Raw genomic sequence first — 20,434 nt, forward strand, 5'->3', positions numbered from 1 at the left:
CACACCAAACCTTTCGGGCGCTCCATAAATATTATATAATAATAAATATTACCAGTCTAGAGGTGGTCTATGAGACACCCCTAGACTGCGGCAAGTCGTACATTGGACAAACGGGACGTTGTATTAATGACACACTGAGGCAGCATACCAATAGCACTGGTAAGTGTGAGAACGCACATCTTCCTGCGCACTGTAAGGCCTGTCGTTGTGAACCATGCTTCAAGCAAGCATTAATTATTGGTAAAAGTGGGGACCAAACTTCCAGGGAGTTGATGCAAGCGTTCTATATTAAAAATGAAAGGGTCTGATTGTGTCAACAATACATCTATAACATTGTATACAGCAGAAATGTGCTTTCTGAATAGTAGGTTATCATGACCATGTACTTTACGTCACACATTAGTTCTCTGCGCATGCGCTGAAGTTGACTTTATTTCTTTTTGTTTCTGAGGTTGTCATTAAAAAGTTGGTAGTTTGGCGCTTGTCTGTCTTCTTTCTCCTGTCCCCTTTTCACGAAATGTATTTTGCGCCACAATCAAGTACACCTAGAAAACACACTATGTCATTCTGAGCGAGAAAATCAAATCAGAGAGTACAGCCGAGAACAAGGCCACATTTCAAAGGGCTAAAGGATGACTGACGCATAATTGGGTACTCTCGTTCTCCGACCCAACGAAGTACCTCGGCATTGTTTACGACGCATCGTCGTACGGATGGGGGCCGATACTTTTTTCGTAGGATTGGTTCGCAAGAGAGGCCTGTAGCTTTTGTTTACAAAACGCTCAGCAAGACTGGAACAAGACTACGCGCACATATACTAACAGGCACTTGCTGTGGTATGTGCGTTGCTAAATTTCCACAAATACCTGTTCGCTCCAAAATTTTCCGTCTATGCTGACATTAAACCGTTGCCTCACCTCTTAAGGTACGATAAGCCAGTTCCTACGATGTCTGCGGAACGCTTGCAGCGTTGGGCGTTATTGCTAGCGGCGTCCAAATGGGAGTGAGTGTACTACAAGTCGAGTGACAGTGCAAATGCCGACGCCCTGTCGATACTGCCGCTTCCAGATCAAGAGATGAGTCAGAGCAGGTGCACCTTCTTTTCAGTGTTTGACGAAGTTCCTCTGTTTTCAAAACAGATCATGGTAGAAACGAGGACGGACAAAGTGCTCTCAAAGGTTCTATTTTTCATTCAAAGCGGGTGGTCATCAAGCATGGCAGACGAAGTGTTAGCCCCGTAGCCAGATTGTGTAACATGGGGAGACCGCGCAGTGGTGCCCGTGTTACTCGGGCAAAAGGTTCTGTCGATAATGCATGAAAGTCATCCCGAAATGACTCGAATAAGAAAAGCACCCCATATCCACGAAGTGAATGATGATGAGGGGGCGAAGCACCGGGGGATCATTCGGGCAAAACGCCGGAAGCGTTCTGCGGAAGTCGGAAGCTGGCTTCTGGAACCGGAAGCGCAACCGGAAGTGGTAGCGGAAGCCGGCTTCCGGTTCCAGCTTACGGAAACCGGAGCTTGGCGTACATATACCATATATATATATATATATATATATATATATATACATACATACATACATACATACATACATACATACAGTGCTCTATGTTTCATAAGTGCTGCATTCCGCTTCCCATTATTTTCAGATTCTCTTGGTGGGTGCCTGAGTGAGTCTTTCACTCGTTTATGTATACGCCGAGGAATTTATATTGCTTGACTCTGGGTATTACTTGATGTCGAGTTGAGACCACGTAATTACTAGTTTCTTGATTAAATATCACAATTCCCGATTTGTCTGTGCTAATCTTAAGACCTAGATTTGTCGCTTCGTTGCCAAAGATATTCGCAAGTGTCTGTAAATACCTTGTATAGACCGCTAGTAGCACTATGACGCGCGCATACATCAGTCCAGGGACATTCTGTTACACCATTTGGCCATTACGCATGTAGGAGAAATCAAACCCTAATTCGCTGTTTTTCAGTCGTCTTTCTATATCATTAACATAAATCGGGTGCGCGGAGGCGAGCGCCGTCTGGTGCTGCTGCAAGAAGCCGAACAGAGACCGCGGGGCGAGTCGGGCTGTGATTGGTAGAAAAATGTCAGTTTCACCCGAAAGGCAAAACATCGATTGCGATAGCAAATTAGTGGAAAGCTATACAAAGTAAGGATGGTAGCTTGATCGGCCGTATCAACTTGTAAACACAAGCACACTAACTAAATTAACAAGCATGGTGTAACGCGCGCAAACAAACATGAACGCACCTCACTCGATAACCGCGGAATCTCGGTGTCAAACCGCTGGAGTGAGCGCGGCAACAGCAGCGAGCGAATTCAGTTTTGTGCCGGCCCTCGCATCAACGCGATCTTAGCAGCGAAAACACAGGGACGGCGGACTTTGCCCCCGCCGTAGATGGCTTCCATGATACAGCCGCGCGGGCGAGCCCTAGCGGCGCGAAATGCGCTTCTCCCCTCCCCCCACCCTCCCTCCATAGCCTTCCGGCCCGGCGGGAGCGCGCGGTTGCAGTAAAGCGCGGACCCTCCACCTCCCTACCCTCCCCAAACTACGTTTACACCGAAAGCGGCGCGGCCAAGCGACCAAGCGGATTTTCAAAGCGGCGAGGCGGGGAGCGCGCGCGGCTGTTCATACTGGCCGGGTTATCTGGCTGCCCGCGTAGCCGGGTTGCCGGAACATCCCGTAATTTCACGGACGTGCGGCCACCTCGCACTTATCAGGCAAACCCAAATCCTACGCAAATTTCATAACCATTTCATATAGTCAGCTTCCTTGTACCTCGGCTTACATTTGTCCTAGAGGGCCGAGTACTGCTTGATTATGTCCAGCAGCAGTTCCAAAGAGAACACCGCCGGCTCAGACATGGTGGACGCCATTTTCATTCTCTCGGCCGGATGTTTACATTCGTTCACCAGCGCTTCCGCCGTCTCGGGTTCTGATTCACTGCAGCCAAAGCGGCCTACTTTTACGCGCGGAAAAAATCGGTCCGAGCACAACCCGGCCAAGGGGCAGCGTATTTTCCGCAAAGCGGAAAATCCGCGGCCGCTTGGCCAGATCCGCCTGTCCGCTTGCCCGCTGCGCCTTCGGTGTGAACGTGCCTTAAGGAGCGTTGTGCGCGACTGTAAGACTGTACGCTTCCTTCCCGCATCCCGCCCTTGCGTGCGCGAGCCGCGATTGCTGGCTCACTATCACATGCTTTCACTCGCACAAACAGTGCACGACGCGCGGCGACAATTTTATCGCCCGTGGACTTTATAACGGAACCTCACGGTGACCACGACGACGACGGTGACGGCACAAATGCCCCTGGAGTGTCCATATAATTGCTATCGCAATAAAATTTTCGCTCACGGACAACGCACGATTAACGCCGGCTACGCGATGCTTGCTGCGTAGCGGGGCCCTTTAAACCATCACTTTAAAATTGTATCGCGAAGCCACATGTGGCGGCCTTGCTTGACCCAATACATTGAACAGTCAGTGAGAGAATGCGTTGCCTGTCAGTTGTCGCAAAATTCTGCATCCAAAGTTCCGTTATTTTCGCGATGGTCTACGCACAGTTGGGAACGAGCGCATCTTGATTTTACATATCGCAATTAACAGTGGCTTCCCTTGCTGGTGGACGCACATTCAAAACGGCCCTGAGTATTCGGTTTAAATACGGCAAGCAGTGAGAAGACGGTGGAAAAGCTGCACAGCATGTTTGCTGCTTGCAGTTTACCAGAAGAAATTGTTACGGACAATGGTGCGCAGTTAACTTCTGCCTGCTTTGTAACTTTTTGAGCCGTGACAGAATCCACCATACAATGACTACTAACTATCCTGCCTCGAATGGCACCGCGAAGCGCTGCGTGCGAACGTTAAAACGTGACTTTTTCAGGCAAGTTTTAGACGCGAAATGAAGCGGCTGACTACAGTCACTCCAGCGCGGTATTGATGAGTTCCTTTTCATGTACCGGAATACAGCAACTGGAACAGCAGAGACCCCAGCCTAGCTGTTTCTGTCGTCGAAGCCCAGGATACGGGTGAGCCGTTTGTACACCGACGTACAACCGCGAATGAAAGAAACATCGAAGCGGAGAAATGATTCGGCGAACCGAACTCGAGTGAAGTGGCGGGAGTTTGCTAAAGGGGTGCTCTTAATGTGAAAGACACCAGGCGGGGTGATGCAAATTGGCTGGTGGGAACTGTGTTTAAGCGCGTAGGCACGTCGGTTCGTACTGGAAATATGGTTCGTACTGGAAATGAAAAGCGGTATGTTCACGAAGCTAAGGCGCGACCTCGTATAGGGGACTCCTCGGTCCTCGGGTGTGGTATTGCTTTAGACGAGCTTCGGACTATGAAGTTCACAAGGATGACTTGGTGGCCTAGTTGATGAAGCATCTTTAGGGGTAACAGCACACACAGACAGGGACAGAGTGAAGAACAACAGGACACGGCGCTAGACTGCAACTGATACTTAATAGGAAAGAGCAACACATACGATAAAGGCTGAAACAGCCAATGGGAAGGCTAACAAAGCCAAACACCAAAAAATGCGAAAAAAATCACAGCATATCCACGGGGTGAATGATGATGAGTGGGCGAAGCTCCGGAGGGAATCATCGGATCTCCCGCTTAAGGGGACGCTAGCACAAACGCGTTAGAAACGTGCAGTACTCTCTAGTAAGGGGGAGCGGCCACAGCGTCTTACGCAGCCATTTACACATGCCGGAACGTGCACCGCGTTTGCCGACGCCATCACATGACTGCTGAGATAGTATACCCCCCGTATTCATAAACGCTCCTCGACTTGAACTTGACTTGCCACCGCTTTGGGCAGCGCGTTCGAAACGCGTTGAAGGTAAGGCGGAGAGGCCACAGCGTCTTACACCAGCTGCTTACACGGGCCGTAACGCGCTAGCACAAACGCGTTAGAAATGCGCTAGAAACGCGGCCTTTCGTTAATGTTGGGTATTTATTGCCATCGTGGTGCGTGTGTCCATGTCCGCTTCGTGGCGTAGTGGGCTAACGCCGCGCGCTCGGAAGCGAGGGGTCCCTGGTTCGATTCCGCGCTACGGACACAACTTCGGAATTTTTTTTCTCATTTTAACACGAAAGTGTTTTATGCCGGGGTCCACCAAGACTTCACTGACGTATTTCCGTCACGGAAATACGTCATAGAACATAATACAAAGAAAGAAACCAGAAGAAAAAGTTCCACAAACATGCAAAATTTGGAAATCGAACCCACGACCTCTCGGTCCGCGACGATAGATCGCCGAGCGTTTAACCCATTGCGCCACAAACGCATTTGCAGAGAGCTACACAGACGCGCCTTATATATCTAACACTCCTCCGTGTACCCGCGCTCTTGCTCGGGGCGGTGCCGCCGCCTACGAGCAGAAAACAGAAGTACTGCATTATGACACTAACGCGCACCGACAGTGAACGCTTCGGTGGTCTCAGCACTACGACGCCTCGATGCCAGCATTCGAAGGGACGCTGGCATCAAGAAGCACTACCAACGCCACCTAGGTGGCGTTCACCGTACTCAGCACAGCGGAGCGTGGCCTCCGCAATTAGCTCTGAAAATGTTTCTGAAGTTGATCGCGGAGGCTGCAATTACGACGCGCTGTACGCGCTGATTTGACTCGGTGACGATTCAGTTACGTGCTTTGTCTTGCGCGTTGTATTAGTGTGTCAGTTACGTGCTTCGTCTTTCGCGTTGTGCTAGCGTGTGCAGCGTAGTGCAGCTTCCATATGCACGACGGTTGCTCATGGTCATCGACGTTGGTAGTCGTGATGGAGGAGACGTGCCACCAGGCGTCAGCGTGGGTGCATCAACGCCTAAGGGCGCTTTAGCCACAAAACACCAATAGACATTATATATCAATGTGCAATAAACATTACACTACTTCTGTGAAGACACGTTTCACTTGCGTGTTCTATACCGATTCCTATATAAGAGGGATCAACCACATTTTTTTCTCAGAGTGGTTACACACTACTGGTAACACACTACTACTACGACGACGGGGACGGAACGGGTGCCGCTATAAGGAGCTTCGCCCCTAATAAAAATACACTCATCAAGCTGCCCCATGTACTTCTACACAGCGACATCCAGATATTCAATTTCCTTTCTTCAGAACGACACTGAAGGCCTGCTTACAGAATTATCCTTATCATGATAGATTTCATATGCTTCTATCACTTCACGTGTCAGCTGATCCCCTCTCTTTCTTAATCACTGAAAACTTCCCATAGACCGGTTCACAAGCACAACTTCTACCATGTAATGACAGTTGGCCCGAAACGACAGTCTTTCCAACCAGATTCTTGTTTTCCCTAAGCTCATCTTTCACGCACCTGCGCGACTGGCCGATATACCTTTGCCCGCCGTCCAAGGGGGGAGAGTAAATTACGCCTTCCTCGCAATTAAGAAACTGCTCCCTCTGTTTAGTGAGCATCCTCCTTTTTTTCTGGCATCACAATTATCCATAGAACAATTTTTTGAAAGTTTGTTGGGGGCAGAGAAGATAACATCTACACCAGCGCGCACGCCTATTTTCTTGATATTGTCTGCAATTCTGTCATGTAGGGCACTATTACGAACCCTTCTTTCTTTTTGTTTATCAGCAATCTGCCCTGGTCCCCACGCTTTATTTGTGTGAGCAAGCCAGGCGCCTCTGCTATAAGCAGATGAAACCGGTAGCTAGCCGACACAAGGCGAGAAATCTGAGTAAAAAAAACGGCTCTCTCCCAAATGAAAACATCATTTCAGGAAATAAATTCATAAACAAGACAAGTTAACTACCCTTTACACAAGCTTCGTGTGATTGTAGGTGTACGGGAGCAGCGGTTTACTGATCCTAGGCTCAAACAACCAGAAAAAATTTTCTTCACTAAGATGAAGCCTTAAGTGAAGAAACTTGAGCGAGTCATCCACCAGAACTACATGTGTTGACTGCAGTGGCTTCAGAGTCTCGCTAAAAAGGGCCAGAACACGCGATACAGTTACTTGAAAGTTAACGGCTTTATGTTTTAAAATATTGAGGTAGTCGTCCACATACCTAAAAACGCGTTACACATTCACCACTTCTAAGCGCTCGCTCAAAATACAATCGTCGAAGGCTAGTAAATGCCACTCAAAAGGGGCGCGTTTATTTTAAACGGCAGGTTACTGCTTTCTTTATTTTTCACATTTCTTTAATCTTTGTCGTTGATAGCCTTCCCATTGGCTGTTTCAACGTTTATATGTGTTACTCCTTCCAATAAAGTGTCAGTTGTAGTGTAGCGCTCTGTCCTGTTGTTCTTCACTCTGTCCCCGTCTGTGGGCGCTGTTACCCCTTTCCGACTATGCTTTGGCACTTTGTCGTTAAAAAAATTAAACGGAGAACAATTCTCTATAAAATCTTAACGCCCAGCTATTGCAGGTGTATTGTCGCTTCCTAGTGTTGCTGCCTTTCTTTCAAAAGTGAAAATTTCTGAAAAGATGTTTCAGTACAATTTGCTTTTCGATTCAATAAACACATAACTACTGGAACTACTGGGCTACCATGACGCTGAGGCTATGCTCGATAACACTATGACGCATTCATCTGTTAACAGAAATTTGAGTTTCCGTAATAAGGCGATTTCAGAGTGCACCAGCTGTGCAACTCCAGCCACGCGTGTACTGAAATAAGCATAGGATCTGCTTTAAAATATTTTGCGGAGAAGACTGCCCGGCTTGAATCATGATATCTCCAACATAAAGCGACCTACACAAATAACAAATCTATGCAATGGAAATGTGAACCTTATAACGGATGGCATTGAATTCCTTACCGTTGCTCTCATCGTCCCAATATGTCACAATAAACACGCTGCATTTGTAACTTCCGGAATCCGTGTATACAAGCTTCATTTCCCCGAAAGGCTTTGTATCATTATCTGGGACATGAAAACGAGGGCGGAAAGAAAGATTCTACAGACCTAATCGCACTTCTTAAAATACCAACAAACTATTGCTCTTCATCTACACGTTACGCAACACATGCGCATTCTTAACGTGTGTTGTATTTGACAAAGTTGTCATATATACGTACGGCTGTAATACACTAGGAATGCCAATAGCATTATTGCTACAGGATAGGGTGGATCCAGACGCGTAAGTCGATGACCAGGGTATTTCGAAACGCTTGCGTATCACATCAAAGAACACATGTTATGTAAGACAGCTGTCGCCGTGTGCTCTCCTCCACTCACTGGTGACAGGCACTCAGGTTCCAGCTTGTTTCGGACGAAGGGGGATGCACCACACTTAAACGCTGTCGCATAGTATTACTGTTACACCCAAGGAGACGCGATACTCCGCTGCCGCATTCATATTGCTACATGCATATTGCGCGTTTCTTCTTGACGATGCGCGCGGGCGCCTAGACAAACAAGACGAACTGCTCTGGGCTCTCGAGCTATCGGCTGATCTCGCCAGCGCTGCAGCTATCTTTTGTAAATATACTTGTAAATGGTCTCCTGTACTTAATCCTTCGTTCGCGTAACATTATGGTGGAGCGTGCCGTTCCCCGTCCTCACCACGGAGCTCCGCAGCGGCCGCACCGTCCAGCTTTCCACCATGGCTCCCGGTGACGACACCTCGTCTGCTGCTACTACTGCAACTCCAACCACAACGTACGCCACGGTTGCCACTCCCCGCGATCCTGGCATATTCTCCGGCCAAGATAATGTCGACGTTGATGACAGGCTAAGCATGTATGAGCTTGTTAGCCGCAACAACCACTGGGACCCTACCATAATGCTAGCGAATGTACTCTTCTACTTGGGCGGAACACCTCGGGTCTGGTTCCGGACACACGAGGAGGAGATCTCTAGCTGGGACGTTTTCAAGGAGAAGCTCCGCGACCTCTTTGGAAATCCGACCGGTCGGCAGCAGGCTGCAAGAGAAGAGCTTGCTGCCCGAGTACACTCTTCCACTGAATCGTATGTCTCGTACACACAAGACGTGCTAGCTCTTTGCCGGAAAGTCGACGAGAACATGGTCGAAGTTGACAAGGTTGGCCACGTTCTCAAAGGGATCGCGGACGACGCGTTCAACTTGTTGATCTTCAACAATGTGTCTACCATCGACGTCATTGTGAAGGAATGCCGCCGCTTTGAGCTCGCCAAAAGCCGCCGCGTCATTCCACAGTTCTCCCGGATCCCTAACACGGCTGAGACGTCGTCCTGCGTCGCCCTTACCGCTTCACCCCCCTCCAATGAGACCGTCACGCATATTGTTCGCCGCGAGCTCGAGGCTGCCAATCCTGACACGTTCCATCCACGCCCACTTGACCCCACCACTTACCAACCAGCCCCAGCGATCTCCCTCATTCAGGAGGTTATGAGGCAAGAATTTGTCAACCTCGGTTTTCCTGCTGCCTGCTCCGTCTCCCGACCTGACGCCCTACTGGTGCCTTCAGCTGCGCCTCGCAGCGATCTGTATTCCCCTCCCAGATACCGCAACCCTACAGAGTGGAGAACTCCGGACGACAAGCCCATTTGCTTTCGTTGCCACCGCATTGGCCACGTCGCTCGCCACTGCCGCACCTCCTGGACATCGCCGTATTCGAGCTACTTTTCCCCGTCTCGCCCATATGCCGACCCTCGCCGCTTCTCTCCTCGCCGTATGCCTTCTAGCTCTCACGTATCCGCCGATGACAGTCGTCCCACTCGCTCGCCGTCACCTCAGCGCCGTCGGTCCCCGTCGCCCCAGCCACGCCGCTATTCGTCGCCGACCAATTATGGACCCTCCCGGACGGAAAACTAGACCATGCAGCTCCTGGAGGTAGCGCTGCATTATCTTCGTCGTGTGAAAATCCTCCATTGACGCTCCCAACGCACCAGAACTTACTTGATGTACACGTCGACGGTGTCCCTTTGACGGCATTAATAGATACTGGAGCCCAGGTGTCCATAATGAGTAATAACCTCCGTCGTAGACTGAAGAAGGTTCTCACGCCTGCTACTAGCCGAGCCGTACGCGTCGCCGATGGCAGCACTGTTGCCGTCACTGGAATGTGTACTTCCAGGATAAGTATCGCCGACCGGCACGTTCCAGTTCTTTTTACAGTGCTGACCAATTGTCCCCATGACCTAATCCTTGGACTAGACTTTCTTACGGTGCATTCAGCTTTGATCGACTGTTCTACCGGTACCCTTTGCCTCGAACTTCCTCTACTCGCGCATATTCGTGATGAACAGCCGAACAACTTTATTACGACCACCTTCGTGCGCCTGCTGCCTAAAACCTTGACTTTCGTCGATTTGCTTTCATCTTTCCCTGTGCCCGATGGTGATTACGTCGCTTCACCTGTTCCTGCTGTCCTTTTGATGCGCGATATCACTGTGCCCCACTCCGTTGTAACCGTCGCCGATAACCGGACATGCCTCCCCGTCGCCAATTTTGGCCTAACAAAGCAAGTTCTACCCCAAGGCATATCGGTTGCAACGCTGCGTGCTGTAGGAGATGACCACGTCTAGAGCCCTGCACGGGCCGATTTTTGCGGCCCGGGCCCGGCCCAGGCCCGTTTTTACATTGGGCGGCCCGCCCGAGCCCGATCAAAAGTTTTACGGCGAGACCCGGGCCCGGCCCGGGCCCGGAAATAATCTGCGTTACCCGCCCGGCCCGGCCCGCCACCCCTTTACCTTAAGCCCGAGCCCGGCCCGAGCCCGGCTCGAAACCGGCCCGAACCCGGCCCGAGACCGAAAAATACATGTTTTTCAGAATTGAGAAGCCCGAGAATAACTCGCAGAAAGCCCGAGCCCGGCCCGGGCCCGCGTCAAAAAACCCGAGCCCGGCCCGGGCCCGGGTCAAAAAGCACACGCCGTGCACGAGCCCGGCCCGAGCCCGTGAAAAAACTGCTCTACCCGGCCCGGCCCGGCCCACGGGCCAGGCCGGGCCCGGGCTTTCGGGTAAGCCCGAGCCCGTGCAGTGCTCTAACCACGTCACGGTGTTTTCAGTGGACGGCTGCTCCGATTCTTCACCATTTCTGCAGGATGCTATTTGCCTTGACGCAACCTTTAGTCCCATGATTGCTGCGGACCTATTGCCTGAACAAGAAGCAGCTCTGTGTCGCCTTTTGGTTTCTTACCAAGACATCTTCGACCTCAACAATCGACAATTGGGCCAGACTTCAATTGTTAAGCATCACATAAATACTGGTGATGCCAGTCCTATTCATCGTCGGCCATATTGAGTTTCTGTTTTAGAGCGTAAAGTTATTCAAGATGAAGTGCACAAGATGCTTGCCAAAGGTATTGCTGAACCCTCGTCGAGCCCTTGGGCGTCACCCGTTGTGCTTGTTAAAAAGAAAGATGGCACGTGGCGCTTCTGCGTCGATTACCGTCATCTAAACCGAATTACCAAAAAAGATGTCTACCCCTTGCCTCGCATTGACGATGCCCTCGATGGTCTCCACGGTGCCAACTACTTCTCATCAATAGACCTTCGGTCTGGTTATTGGCAAATTTCTTTGGATGAAAGGGACCGAGAGAAGCCCGCGTTTGTCACCCCTGATGGTCTATATGAATTCAAAGTTATGCCATTCGGTCTATGGAGCGCCGCAGCCACATTCGAGCGCATGATGGACTCTTTGCTCCAGGGGTTCAAATGGTCAACATGCCTTTGCTACCTAGACGATGTTCTCGTATTTTCGCTTACGTTTGAGACACACCTTGAGCTCTTATCAGCTGTTCTTCAAGTCTTCCGTGAGGCTGGGCTCCAACTAAATTCCTCGAAGTGTCACTTCCGTCGTCAGCAGATTACAGTGCTGGGCCACCTTGTCGACGCATCCGGTATTCAACCAGACCCGGAGAAAATTCGTGCTGTCACGTCTTTTCCTGAACCTCAGTCTGTCAAAGACGTACGAATTTTTGTAGGACTCTGCTCCTACTTCCGACGGTTCGTTCAAGACTTCGCAGCGATTGCCCGACCACTTACTGATCTTCTGAAGAAGGACGTGCCGTTTACGTGGGGTCCCGCTCAAACTGCCGCGTTTGGCCCACCTGACCAACATTCTGACTACGCCGCCTATTCTGGCCCACTTTGACCCGTCCTCCGCTACAGAGGTCCGTACCGATGCCAGTGGTCACGGTATCGGAGCCGTCTTAGCCCAACGCCAACAGGGACGCGAACGTGTTATCGCCTACGCTAGCCGCCTCCTCACAGCAGCGGAGCGCAACTATTCGATTACAGACCGTGAATGCCTGGCTCTTCTCTGGGCGGTTTCTAAATTCCGCCCGTACTTGTATGGCACGCATTTCTCTGTAATCACGGACCACCACGCGCTCTGCTGGCTTTCCTCACTCAGGGATCCTACCGGTCGGCTTGGTCGCTGGGCTCTGCGGCTACAAGAATATTCCTATGCCGTAGACTACAAGTCGGGCCGCCTACATCAAGAGGCAGACTGCTTATCACGCTATCCAGTGGACAAACCACCCTCCGACTCTGACACCGATGCCGACACTTGCGTTTTCTCGGTTTCTCAGCTGCCACAAGTCGCCGACGATCAACGCCGTGATGCTACCTTGCGCGCCATCATTGATCGTTTGGAATCTTCGCCTTCTGATTCGTCCCTTCATTTGTTTGTTCTCCTGGATGGTGTATTATACCGCCACAACGTCCGCCCCGACGGTCCTGCCCTACTCCTCGTCATTCCTGGGCATCTCCGGTGAGCTGTTCTCCAAGAACTTCACGACTTACCAACGGAAGGTCACCTCGGCGTCTCCCGCACCTACGACCGGATTCGCCGACGCTTCTTTTGGTCAGGCCTTGCCCGCTCCGTGCGGAAATACGTTGCGGCGTGTGATAAATGCCAGCGCCAAAAAACACCATTGACGCTCCCTGCCGGGTGCCTTCAACCGCTCGATATTCCTTCGGAGCCGTTCTTTCGCGTTGGTTTGGACTTACTTGGCCCTTTCCCTCTATCAAAATTTGGCAAAGAGTGGGTCGCTGTGGCGACAGGTTACGCCACGCGCTACGCCATCACCAGAGCGCTTCCAACAAGCTGCGCCACAGATGTCCCCAGTTTTCTTTTACGCGACGTGATTCTGCAGCATGGAGCTGCACGCCACCTGCTCACTGACCGTGGTCGGACTTTCCTTTCTAAAGTCATCGCCGACATCCTGCAGTCCCGCTCAACCAGGCACAAGCTGACTACGTCTTACCATTCACAGACGAATGGTCTCACGGAGCGCCTCAATCGAACCCTCACAGACATGCTTGCAAAGTATGTCTCGTCTGACCATACTGATTGGGACATTGTCCTACCGTATGTCACATTTGCATATAACTGTTCGCTTCACGACACTGCCGGCTATTCCCCGTTCTTTCTGTTGTTTGGCCGAGAACCCACATTGCCACTGGACACATTCCTTGCATCCGCCGTAGCAGAGACCAGCGAATATGCACTTGACGCCATCACCAGGGCAGCCCAAGCTCGCGAAATTGCCCGCGCTCGCCTCCTGACCTCCGAAGAGAACCAACGGCGTTTGTACGATCGACATCACAGAGACGTTCACTTTTCGCCTGGATCCCTGGTACTCCTATGGTCACCGACTCGTCACGTTGGCCTGTCTGAAAAACTCCTGTCTCGGTACACATCCCCATATCGAGTGCTGCGTGCCGTGACTCCAGTTACGTATGAAATCGCCCCAGTCAGTACCAGTGCCTCGTCTGCCCCGCCTTCCACTGACGTTGTGCATGTAGCACGCCTAAAACTGTATTACCCTCCTCTTCCCACTGATATTTAGACGCACCGGGACGGTGCTTCTGCCGCCGGGGATTATGCTACATGCATATTGCGTGTTTCTTCTCGACGATGCGCGCGGGCGCCTACACGAAGAAGACGAACTGCTCTGGGCTCTCGAGCTATCGGCTGATCTGGCCAGCGCTGCAGCTATCTTTTGTAAATATACTTGTAAATAGTCTCCTGTACTTAATCCTTAGTTCGCCTAACAATATAAACACCGCTACAGACGTACCTTCATACAACAAACAAGCAGGGACTTGCTGCACGACTATGTGGCTGCCTGGATTGCTCGGCTATACTGTGCTATAAAGATTTCCAACCCCCCCGCCTCCCCCCCCCCCCCCCCCGAGGTAACGTTCACGTCACCGTTTAGTGAGGTCAACGCTAGGTGCATGCAAGACGCAGTTCACAGCTTTACCACCGAAACATGGCTTCCGATCAGCCTGGTGCTAGGTGCTAAGTCTGGCATTACAGCGAATCAGTGGCGAGTGATGATTCCCGGTGCTGCTGTTGATTCTAGCCTTTCAATTGCGTTGACCAAGCAAGCGGCTAATTGATGCTCGACTCTCTGGCTGCTTGGACTGTCGCTGCATGGATTGCACAACTAGGTGGACACCTTACGTTTCCAAGGTCCCTTGTAGGGGTTCTTCCTTGCACATAAGTTTGACGCTGCTGAAAACTAGAAATTTGCCTTCGTTACCGATAACTCTAATCGCCGCTTGGCTGATGAAGTTCCCATCTTGAAGATGTTATGGCGAGCCGTCCTAGCCCGGCCGACGAAGCTGCTCCGCCACACATGCTGCCCGGACTCGAGGCAGGTGTCACGCGAGGAGAGCATCCGGGCATCTTGGCATCAGCGCACTGACTGGTTGTAGCCTAAGTTGGAGAGATCACTGAAATGAAGATGTGGGAAACTAATCGCCTCACGCCTTTTCATAAGGTCTTAAGAGACATTTACTAAGTAGTGCATAGCGGAGTTTAAGCGTAGGCCCATCGTGAGCAGAAACGGTTCTTGGTATTTGATGTTTATTAAAGGACATATTTAGCAATATAACGATACAGCACGGACAGGAATAACAACGACGACACGGGGGCTAACTTCGTCCTCATTTATGCAGTACATTAACGGCAGGAGTGCACACAGCGCGATAGGACGTGCGCACAATGGAAGATTCTCGATAAAACCTAAAATGAATGGCTCTTTGGACAAGCGGTTGCCGTAAAAGGAGCTTTATGAATTGTGCAGTGCAATGGAAGTTTCGCTGATCCCATTTGAGCCGTGCTTCCTAATTTGGTGGGCTTCCATTCCCTCACGTTCATTTTGGTGCTTCCTTTTCCGTGGAATCTTAATCAATCACCTGGAATCGCGGTTGACACAAGCAGGCGCTTTGGTGCGGCGGTAAGTGTGCCAATGAGAGGCCTAGGAAATATGCTGAAAACCATAAAGAAATATAACTTGGCGCACTTGCATGCAGACATTGGAGCTGTTTTGTATAATAATAGCTAGCAGTTCATCTAAGTACTGCGGACACGTAGCTATCAGGTAGCAGACAGTGGTAGGTTTGTGAATATCAATCGCATGAATGCTGTCGGCCTCCATAATTGAAGTGTTGATCCGCCTCACTAAGGGCTAGAGCATGCTCAATGATGCAGGACGTGAAGGACTCGCTATAGAGTAAACCGGCTTTTAGCGATTTGAGAGCGCGCGTAATGTGCTGAATTTTGGCGTTATTGGTGCCTGAATGCAGGCCAGTCCATAAGATCCGACTCGTTGTTAAGGTACACTGTCCTCGATACGCCACTTTATTAGAAGCTTACGCACCGTAGCTACTGGGACTCATTACACTGCTTTAGCGCACTTGCCTGACTGTAGTCATTGGGTCAGTCCTCTACTCGGAAAAACCGCAGAGGCCGGCAAAAGGTTGTTGAACGCTGAGGTGTGCTGACGGTTCAGGCTGGCGTGGGCAGCGTGTTCCGCCGGCAGCCTCGTGGCATTTTCGTTTCCCGCGAAGCCTTGGCTGGTCTCGGACCATCAGGGTGGAGATGACAACCGTAAACTGTAAAGCCTGTTTCACATGCTGTGACTGGAGTGTAAAGAACTGGCGCAGTCGCATGGGCCACAATGCGATTTTCCGATAGCTGATTTCACATGATTCGGATTTCAACAATTTCTGCCCAAGTTCTGTGAAGCCAAAGTTCTGTGGAACACACCGAATAACTTCTGAAGTGGAATGAAAAAAAGCCAATGCGTTATATTATTATCGACCTCACTTTAATAGGCGCAAGTAATACGCGTGTTTTGTAATTTAAAGACGCTTTCAAGTAAAATTTTTTTCTAGAATGCGCAACAGCACGTTTTCTGAAAAAGTGGGCTGTTTGGGCGTGTTGGTAAGACTTGAGAAAAACAAGTTTTTGCCGTTTCCTGAAGTTCAGTCCCAGATATGGCGGGTGTTCACAGCTGTTTGCAGCTGGTTGTTTAGCGCTGTGCTTTGTCTCATGCGCCTTCTGTGTCCATCCAATTTTACCTATCAACAGATGACCAAGCCCTCATAGCTACCCTCATCGCATGTGCAGTATTCGGAATTTGGCTGTAGCGAAGTCGTCGCGTCGGTGCAGTGAGATCCTCGCACTATCTGCGCTTTAGCGTCAGCTTCTGAAGAACCGATGATTGTACAGTTCTCGTAATTTCGCATAAGCGATACCTGCTCCTAGCCATGCTATTGCACCAAACGCAGCAGCAGGCAATCACCAACCTGGAAGCACACGTTTACTCCTGAAGGAAGCCGCAAGTTATGTTTGTGTGATTATTGAACGTGGAACGGAATTTGTGTTGTGAACTTTAATATTATCCCAAGCCCGGTTCGTCCATCGCGGCGAGCTTAGCTGTAATTTCTTACAGAAGATCTCTCTGAATATTTCAAAAGGATCAAAAGCGGACACAATTTTTTTACGAGTGCGAATTTGTACCAAGAAGCTTAAATCAATATGCTTCAGTGCATAGCGCGGTGGCGTATAGCCCCACGGGAAACATGGAATACGTTGTTGGGAATACATTGCTTTGTTAAACAACAAAATAGAGCGCTGGCATTCTCGTATTCGTAGTCGCAAGCATAAAGCAGGAAGCTATCGCAGCCATCGGCCAGTCTCGTTGACATGCGTGTGCTTCTGCCTGCTTCAGCACTTAATCTTAAAGTGGTGGCTGAAAACCCCAGATTGCCAAAAACCTAAGCAACTGGGGCAGATGTTATGGTTCTTTCACTCTAAATTAGAACAAGCATCCCAATCTGTTAAGCTAGCCAAGTATTTCAAAAAGATTAATCGACTAAAGTAAGAAAGTGCAAGGAAAGCCTCAAAGTGCTACCTAATCTGGTATTCGCGAATGGATTGTTGAGCCAAATTTTATGCCTGTTTGAATTGCCTGCAATAACCCAATGCTGAAAATAGAAGCGACTGATTGACTTTTTTCCTGTTGAAAAGCTGCTTGAATGTCAATAGCATACTAGATGTCGTTCTTAGGGAATGTGTTAAGCATTGATAATAAGTCTAAGCTTTTATGTATGATTTTTTCAAGAGTAACAATGAAATAAAACTCTTTTCCTTTGCAAGTTTCATAATATAAACATTGTGACATTTTTGAAGAGACCACAATGAATCTTTCAGACACAGACAATAAAAGTGTGCTTAAACGCAAGTACGGACTGAATAACACGTCTACAGTGGTGGATTGACCAAATGCGGAATGCGCCAGCGTCCGTAGCTGCTACCTCGCTGTAACTGCTAGGTTCCACGTATGTTTCTCCTATAGCCCGTGGACTCAGCAAGTGGCATGGCCATGCGTAATCGCACTGCGGTGTCAGCCCGTGTTTGTTTTTCTTTCTTTTTTTCTTTTTTGCGGCACATTGTAACCAACTCGGTCGAAGTGCTGAAATGATACTTATTGTTGCATGAAAGCTTTTAAAACAAACTGACTGTGCTGTTTATTCCTTGTGAAAACTTCAAATATGCTATTGCAGCAAATTCATTACATACAGTTTGCACATTGACTTTGCGAGCTTGATGAGCAATCGCGTGTAGCAGCGGAGGTAAGAAAACCTTGAAATTAGGCGCTCGTTTCACAGGGGAGAAAACTAAATAGTCGCGCGTAAAGCGCGACGTTGAAACGTCGCATACTATGCCATCATGCCACATCCCCTGGACAGAGCATTTTACCGTAGTCGCATGTTCTTCGAATTGCTCCGAACACGTGAGATTTCATATAACAATGCAATGACAGAACACGGCACTACAACTGTGCCGCTTCCGTATAGCGCGAGTAGCCCGTACGCAACAAACCAGAAAACAGGGACGAGATTCGAAAGTCATGTGTTTTCGTCAGGGATACCTCGTAGTACGTGTGAATACTCGCAGTGCGTGTGAATAACCGAAAGGCAAGCAAAAGTACATACGTCAGCACAGAAGTCAAGGTGAGAAAAAAATAAGAACGTTGCTTGATTAACAATGTAGCGTGTCAGCAAACGAATGCAACTCACAAACCGAATGTGAACTAAGAGTTTTTATCTCTCTTGTTCGAGTGTTGGTGCTGATAGCACGTACAGCTTGCGCAATCCACAGCTCCACCTATTCAGTTAGAGGTTTCCGGATTTCTCGAACTAGAGACATTTCCCAACAACCTGCATAACCAAAACAAACTGCAAAATAGCTCTCGGCGTAATTTCGACGGATCTGCGGCCCTCTTTTTTCGTTTGTTTTTATGTTGGCGCCCCAAAGTGGCGCCAATCGCTGCGGTTGGTGCGACATGCGAGCAGCCGATTGGTCGTAGTCGCAGAGGGGGGGGGGGGGGGGGGGTCGACGTTTGCGACTGCGATTTCCGTCGCACGCGATGGCAATCGCACTACGGAGCCACGAAAATCGCACTCTATGAACAATCTTAACCAAAACGGAGTTCCATCTAGGATAAGAGTGCTAGAGGACGGTGTTAGCGAGGAACACCTCTACCACTTATGACGAAATTCAGCGCTTTTATTCGGCAGCTGGTAAACAAAGCCTAAGAACGTTGGTCTAATATACTCATGGTTACAGGTTCAACAGGATGAACAACATTAAATGGCACTAGAGCATAGCCTTTGGCCATAGACATTGTCAGCGCTGTTCGGGAAAAGCTTGCAGCCGGTACTTAATTTACGAAGGCGGAAGAATAAGCCAGTTATTAGATGCGAAGCAGCTTATGGTCGGGGCTTTGTCCCTCCCTCCATCCGCCGTGCGGCGTCCACACCCGCACCACGCATGCGCATCCTCCTCCCCCTGCTCTCCTTGTATGTATATGTATTGTATATGTACGCCAAGTTCCGGCTTCCGGATGCCGGAACCGGAAGCCGGCTTCCGCTTCCGGTTCCACTTCCGGAAGCCAGTTTTGCCCGAATGATCTCCTGGTGCTTCGCCCACCCATCGTCATTCACTTCGTCCTCTCATTCTCCTCCCTCAACGCCGCGATGAGTGCCACGGACAGCGCCAGCGTCAACGCCAGTGTCAGCGCCGTGGACAGCGCCGCGGAGAAGAGGGCTCGAGCCGCTGCCACGAAACGGCAGCGGCGACAGGCCGATCTTAAAACTAATGGGAACTTGAGTCGACCCCATGGCTGCTTCGCATACTACTCAGGGTTCCCCTACGGGAAGATGGTGTAATTTTTTTCTCATAAAAACCGATGCGAGTTTCGTAAACCCAGCACAATTCCCAATAAAGAAGTTTATTAGTATTCACTAGGGGGAAAGTGTCGATTTATTGAAAAAATTAGGCTTTCGAGAATATCACTATGGATAAGACACAGGAACAATGAAAGATCATGCTCACCTAACAGATCGGAGACAAACATACGGGGCGCCGTTTCATCCCTACAAATTCTCCCATGCAATTTGTTAATTAGGCTGAAAATAAAGGAACCACACAACAGTGAAAAATAGAACCCGAGCGTTCCAAGCATCTCTGTTGTGGCGAAGTGTGGTTTCTAATTCAATTTCATCGTGTACTGCTGCGACTAGTAATGAAACGTTTTTATTAATAACTAAACAAAATAAATAGCAGCATCAAACAAAGAAATGTATACCTGGCGTCAGGGCCCTACCCGTGGCATCAACCAGAAAGAAAATTCCGGAAATTGAGTCAACCGCTGTCCTAAAACAAACAGCAAAATGTGCCTGCCACACACATACAAAGAAAGACACTGGCGCCACATGAAACATTGTAAACATTTATGATGTTTAACTCAAATATAGAAATAACAAGGTAAAGCTCAATGAAACTTGCCACATGTAGCAGTCTTAATATCATCTTCAAATTACTCCACATGATGATGGGTAGTGTTTATTGGCGCAAGAGCCGGGATATGGCCAATGAGCACTATGCGTTGATGAGTTCTGAATGAAATGAAGAAATTAATTGCTAATGGTAGATGTAACATTCATGTGAAAATTTTAAAAATTAGTTGCAACAAAGTGCGCGAAGTATATAATTATTAAAACAGTGAGAATGACTACACATTTTGCTAAACCATAAATGTTCGATTACAGAGCTATGATGTGGTAAACGTGCTCGTCCCCAGCACTAGTGCGGTAGTGCCTCACCAGAAAATCATTAAACAGAGTGGC

General features: G+C 49.4%; 1 protein-coding gene across 1 annotated transcript in view; it reads right to left on the reverse strand.

Annotated features, from left to right (window-relative positions):
* LOC125940061 (uncharacterized) overlaps positions 1-20,434 on the reverse strand; it is a 106,906-nt gene that overhangs the window by 27,888 nt on the left and 58,584 nt on the right. The window contains exons 4-5 of the mRNA XM_049655728.1: positions 19,641-19,714; positions 7,834-7,938 (exon numbers count right to left, since the gene is read on the reverse strand). Coding sequence (XP_049511685.1) covers positions 7,834-7,938; positions 19,641-19,714 — 179 coding nt within the window. The remainder of the gene's footprint in view (positions 1-7,833; positions 7,939-19,640; positions 19,715-20,434) is intronic.

This window comes from Dermacentor silvarum, chromosome 9 (genome assembly GCF_013339745.2).
Source record: "Dermacentor silvarum isolate Dsil-2018 chromosome 9, BIME_Dsil_1.4, whole genome shotgun sequence".
Lineage (NCBI taxonomy): Eukaryota > Metazoa > Arthropoda > Arachnida > Ixodida > Ixodidae > Dermacentor > Dermacentor silvarum.